The following is a 6,461-nucleotide window of genomic DNA, read 5'->3' as shown; positions in this document are numbered from 1 at the left end:
GACAACATTTTTTCAAAGAACTAAGCAAAAGGCATTCACTAGACACTTCTGATCACAGAAACTCCAACTTATAGCTAAGAAATCCAATATATTCATGGGACAATCGGAAGACTCCAAACTAAACTGATGTTCCCCCAGGTGAATGCATCCGGCCTTATTTACATTTTTCACCCCCAATTTATTAATTAGCAACGGGACTAGTGCTTATCTGGGCAGGGAGAGCAGAAGTGGTTGGTTAGCACTTATCAGACTTACTCCCATGGGGGAGAACTGGGCGGAGATTTCCCGGAGGGTGGATGTGTCGCTCACTCTACCCCACCTCACAGCGCACCTGGGCAGAAGCCAGAGCCAGAATGGAGAGCCAGGGGATTAGAATGGCGAGGTAGGGAAGTGGGATTGGGGGTGGGTGGGCTTGGAGTAGCAGGGTAGGTGAAATTGGAGTACAAGGAAGTAGAAAACAGGGGACACATGGAGCCTACTGGGGAGATGTGGTGGCAGCTTCCATCCCTGGGACCTGAGCAGCAAGGCCGGGTGGGCCTAGAAGAGCCGCGGTGCACCCCCGATGGCACAGGCGTCGAGCGGCTTCACCGAGTTGTAGTGCTCTCCGAGGCTGCAGGCATAGCGCAGGTAGACGAGCACGAGAGGCTTCTTGGTGTACTCCTCCCCGATGACGACGACTGGCGAGTCGGCCTGGATCACCTCGATGGGGGTCTGCAGGACGTGCGACAGGGCCCTGAGCTCTAGCTGGCCGCCCCACGACGCGCTGCGCACGATGTCGTCACAGTAGCCCATGAAGGCTTCAAGGCTGTAGCCGTCGCCAGTCTTGGGGTCACTGAAGAAGGGCAGGAACTCGTCGACGTGCTTTCGCAGGTATTCTGCAGTGCGGCCCCGCAGGCACTCCAGGGTCACAGCAAACACCAGCTGGTCTTGGATGGCGCGGTACATGCAGTGGCCGTCGGCAGGGATGTCCTTCATCTGCAGGTTCTTGGCCCCCAGGATGGCGGCCAGCTTCTGTTCCTCCTCGTGGCGGAAGCTGGCCAGGTCCTCTGTCTCGGCCTCAGCGATCCTCTCCAGCCGCTCCCTCTCGAGGGCCGCCCTCCGCTCACGCCTTCTCTGTGCCCGGGTCAGGTGGGGGGGCTGGTTCTCCAGATCCATCTTGGCCAGGTCTTCGGCGACGGAGTCAACTTGGCTGCTGTTGTCAGGGAAGTTCTCTTGGAACTTCTCCAGCTCCTGCTGGTGCTTCTGCTCCAGCTCGGCCTCAAGGCGGGCCACGTCGAGGAGTAACTGCTTTCTCCTCATCTTGTCATTCTTGGGCACCGAGTTCTTCATGGCCTGGATCTGGGCCTTCAGCTCTTTCTTCTCACGGTGGTGGCGGCGCACCATTCGCTGATGCTCGCTCTGTGGATCTTCCATCATCATGTCGAAATTGAACTTTGGTAGCGGCTCACGTACCGGTTATGATTCAGAGTAACCGTTAAGACCACTACGGTGGTCAGAGGTCCTCAACCGCCACCAGCGGCTAAGGTCTTCACCGCTCAACCTCCCTGGCCCTTGCTCTGGCTCTGTCCATGGTCCTCTCTACCATTGGCCACTGTCTCTCCGTGGCCACGCCCCCAATGCGTCTGGCAATATGATTGGTTGCTGGGAGACTCTAGCCACGCCCCCTGAGGCCCCGTAGCAACCGGTGTTCAGGCAGGGGTGGGGGGGAGAGGTTCCAGAGCCTGGGTGAGATGCTGCATGGCACCTTACGTGTGACAGTTGGGCTGGTAGAATTTTTCAGTGAGGAGAGAAGACGCGGATTTCCTTTGGAGGTGGTTTCGAGCTTGCAAATAGACACCATGAGCAAAGCTCACCTCACCCCCTCCTAATTGGAAAAAATTGATGGATAAAAAGTTATCGTAGAAATTAAATGGTGGCAGATGTGTCCAGGGAATACAGCGGGGATTCAATCCCTTTATGAATCTGGATAGATGAGTGTGTGGCAATGCCAACAACTTTGGAATGGTAGTAATGCCAGGAAATCGTATTATCATATTAGAAGCCTTGGAATGAGTATAAACAGTGGCTGTGTTCACCGGAGAAATCAACTGTTTCCACATGTCCCCTCTCCATAGCATCTTTTTACTGTGATGCTAAAAACTGGGCCATGTACATTTTCTCATTGAACTTCTGTGTTGAATAAATTTTTGTAATAGTAATTTTTTTTTTCATGGACTCTTACTTTCCAAGTAAAATTGGCTTCCTTTCCAAGCCATGCTAGAGAACGACAGCACAAATATTACACCGCTAGCTCCATGTGCTCTCACAGTGGACTGACCATTATGCCTAGTGTTCAGGATGCAACGTGGCTTTCTCCAGCTTTTCGGGTCCTTTGAGCTGTGAATCCTTAATTTTGTGTATCAGAACAAAGACGTCCTTATGGCTTGGGAATACAGAATCCTCTCTGTTTAGGTCTCAGTTCCACCTTGTCTTACCTCAGTGTAAGAATGTAATCGCCACCCCCCTTAAAGTCATTCACCATAACTAGCAGACCTCTCAGCTTGCCCTCACCCAATCGCTGGTACCCTAAATGACTCTTCTCCTGGCTTTGGAAATGGGTACTCTCAGGTGCCCAGGAAGCGTGACAGCTGGCAATCATGAAGGCATTTCTTTTTTTTTTTAAGATTTATTTTGTTTATTTATGCATACAAGAACTGAGGTGTACGCCAGGTGGGGGTTGAGAGGATTCACCAGAGACAGAGTGAGGAGCAGAACAGGCAGATCTAGTAAAACACACTGCTGAGGGGAGCAGCGGGCGATTCAGGAGAGGTCTGCTGCGCCATGTGGGTCAGTTCCCTGGCCAGGGATCAAACTTGTGCTGCAGTGGCTGCTGATAGCTTCATAGTGCTGACACTTAACCTCTTGCACCACGAGGGAGGCCCCATGAAGCCATCTCTTTCTGATTATTTTGAAGCTCTAAAAGTTCTAAAACCGAAAAGAGAAATATTAAGCTTTTTCAAATATATTCTTTTCCTGCCTCACCCTGCTCATCTGTATCTTGATTCCTAAACAGGAAGACTGAAGACAACCTTTCCCTTGTTACAAAAGAGGAAACTGGACATTTGTCTAAAATGTTGCATATGCCAAATTTTCACTCCCCTTCATTGAAAGAGTATTCTGCGAAGTAGATGTACTGTTGTTTGTTTTAACATTCACTTGTTGAAGGACATCTGACTTGTTCCAGTTGGGATTTATCACAAATAAACTTGCTACAAACAGCTCTACACAGGTTTTGGAGTGAACTCAAGTCACTGGGTTCACTGGGAAGATGCCCAGGATTGCAATTACTGAATGATATTGTGTTTTTTTTTTTTTTTAAAACATCTTCCAGAGTGGCTGTATCATTGTACATTCCCACCAGCAGAAGATGAGCCATCCAGTTTTTCTGCATTCTCATCAGCATCTGGTGTTGTCATAATTTCTTATTTTGGTCATTGTGATACATGTATAGTGACACCTCAATATGGTTTTAATTTGTACTTCCCTAATGGTTCCTCACACTCATCATTTCATGCGTTCATCTGCCATCTGTGCCACATCCTCTCGGGTAAAATGTTTGTCATTTGCCCATTTTATAATTGAGCTTTTATTTACTGTTGAGTTATAAGAGTTCTTTATATATTCTACTTGTTCTCTATTGGATATGTGACTTGCAAATCTTTTCTCACACACTGTGATTTCTTTTTTTTCATCACTTTATCTGATACTTCTCAGAGCAAAACTTTTTTATTTTGATGAAGTCCAATTTATCACTTTTTCCTTCTGTGAATCATGACTTTCTTGTCAAGAGCACTTTGTCTAAACCTAGATCCCAAAGACTTTGTCCTGTTCTTTTGACTTAAAGATTTATCGCTTTTGGGTTTAAATTTAAATCTGTGGTTCATTTTTAGTTTATTTCTGTGTAAGAATTAAGAAATAGGTTGGGTTCATTCTTTTCTTATGGATCTTCATTCCTCCATTGAATTGGTTTTACACCTTCATCAGAAACCAGTTGAGTACATTTGTGTGGGTCTATTTTTGGGCTTTCCATTTTCTTCCATTAATCTATTTGTTTATCCCTCTACCAACAAAAAGCAGTCTTGATGACTATAGTTACGTAACATAATAAGTCTTGAAAGTAGTAGACCCTTGCCTTCAACTTCTTTTTTAAGATTGTTTTAGCTATTCAAATTCCCCTGTGTTTCTATAATCTTATCGAGATCTACAAAGAGTCTTGATGGGATTTTTATAGGAATTATGTTAAATCCATGTATCAACTTGGGGGAGAATTGGCATCTTTACTACGTTGAGTCTTGTAATTAATGAACACCTGGGTATGCATATCCATTTGTTTAAATTTTCACTGATTTATTTTTTTTTAAAGATATATTTATTTATTTATACAAGCACTGGGTACAGTCAGAAGCGTGGGAGGGTGAGAGAATTCACCAGAGCCAGAGCGGGGAGCAGAACAGGCAGACTGAGGAAATACACTGCTGAGGGGAGAAGCAGGGGGCAGGAAAGGTCTTCGTGCCATGTGGGACCCTCGCCCGGCGGCCAGGGATCGAACCGGAGCTGCAGAGGCTGTGGGTAGCACTACAACCCAGCGCTCAACCGCTGCGCCACTGGGGAGGCCCGTTCACTGATTTCTTTTTCTTTTTTTAAACAAATTTTATTTTTATATTCCCCATACAATTGCAACCCCCTTATTTTGACCCCAATCCCTCCCCTCCCTGCCCCCCAACCCCCATAGAGTGTCTCTGGTTCATAGTTGTTTGTTGATTTTGATTTTCACTTTCTTATAGTTATTCACTTTCCTGGTCCCTTATTTAAGTTTTCCAGATTCCTGCTATGAGTGAGACCATCCGGTATTTTTCTTTTTCTTTCTGGCTTATTTCGCTGAGCATGATCCCTTCCAGCGCCATCCATTTGCTGCAAATTGCATGTGTTTATCTTTTTTGAACGCTGAGTAATATTCCATGGTGTATATGTACCACATCTTCTTGATCCAGTCATCTATTTTTGGACATTTGGGTTGTTTCCAAAGCTTAGCTATTGTAAACAGTGCTGCTATAAACATAGGGGTGCAGGTGCTCTTTGGAATTGATGTTTCTGTGTCCTTTGGGTAAATACCTAGGAGTGGAATTGCTGGATCATATGGAAGCTCTATGTTTAGTAGGTCCAGAAATCTCCACACAGCTCTCCATAGTGGTTGGAACAGTTTGCACTCCAAGCAACAATGCAGAAGAGTTCCTTTTTCTCCACATCCTCGCCAACATTTGTTGTTGCTAGATTTTTTAATATGTGCCATTCTCACTGGTGTAAGATGGTATCTCATGGTCGTTTTGATTTCCATTTCCCTGATTACAAGTGATGTTGAACATTTTTCATATGCCTGTTGGCCATTCGCATTTCCTCTTCAGAGAAGTTTCTTTTTAGCTCTTCTGCCCATTTTTTGACTGGATTATTTTCTTTGTTTTTGTTGAGTCTCATTAGCTCTTTGCAGATTTTTGTGATCAGTCCTTTATCATTAGTGTTGTGTGCAAAAATGTTCTCCCAGTCGGTGGGGTTTCTCTTTGTTTTGGTTACTGTCTCTTTTGCTGTGCAGAAGCTCTTTAATTTGATGTAGTCCCGGCTGTTTATCTTTGCCTTCACTATCACTGCTTTGGGTGATGTGTCTGTAAAGATGTCTTTGATGTGCATATCATGTAGTGTTTCACCTGTATTTCCTTCTATGTATTTTATGGTTTCAGGTCTTATGTCTAGTTCTTTAATCCATTTTGAGTTGATTTTTGTGTATGGTGCGTTCACTGATTTCTTTCATGAGTGTTTTATAGTTTCCAGCATATAAGCCCCGTACGTATTTTGTTAGGTTTATATTTAAGCATTTTTTTTGAGTGACTGTAAATGACATTTTTGTATTTTTAATTTCTGTGTCCACATGTTTGTTGCTGGCATATGGAAATTACAATCAAATTTTGTATACTTGTCTTCTATGTTATGACCTTGTTCAGCTGACTTACTATTCCTAGGAGGTTTGGGGGGAGGCGTTCGATTCCCTGGAATTTTCTATGTAGCGATTTATGTCATCTGTGAATGGGGGCAGTTTTGTTTCACCCTTTCCAAGCTGTATCCCTTTATTTCCCCTTCTTGCCTTATTTCACAAATTATAACTTCCAGCACTGTGTTGAATAAGAGTGGCAAGGGCAGACCTCATGCTATGTTCTCAGTCTTGGGGGGAAAGCATTTGTCCTTTACGTGTAAGTTTCATATTAGCTGTAGGTTTTTATAGATGGCTTTTATCAAGTTGAGAAAGTTCCCCTGTGTTCCTATTTTTCTGAGAGTTTTTAACATGAATGGGCAGGGATTGAATTTTGTCAATATTTTTTTCTACATCAGTTGATATGTTCATGCTTTTTCTTCTGTAGCCTGTTAATGTGATG

At 44.6% G+C, this 6,461-nt stretch overlaps 1 protein-coding gene across 1 annotated transcript; it reads right to left on the bottom strand.

Annotated features, from left to right (window-relative positions):
• Positions 1 to 537: 537 nt before the first annotated feature.
• Positions 538 to 1,413, bottom strand: OTUD6A (OTU deubiquitinase 6A; the record flags this gene model as incomplete). Its single annotated transcript, XM_084258572.1, has 1 exon — positions 538 to 1,413. One exon carries the CDS (start codon positions 1,411 to 1,413, stop codon positions 538 to 540), a length of 876 nt encoding a protein of 291 aa, XP_084114698.1.
• Positions 1,414 to 6,461: the final 5,048 nt, after the last annotated feature.

Source organism: Talpa europaea, assembly GCF_964194135.1.
Source record: "Talpa europaea genome assembly, chromosome: X".
NCBI lineage: Eukaryota > Metazoa > Chordata > Mammalia > Eulipotyphla > Talpidae > Talpa > Talpa europaea.
This window is presented reverse-complemented; position numbering and strand designations above follow the sequence as displayed.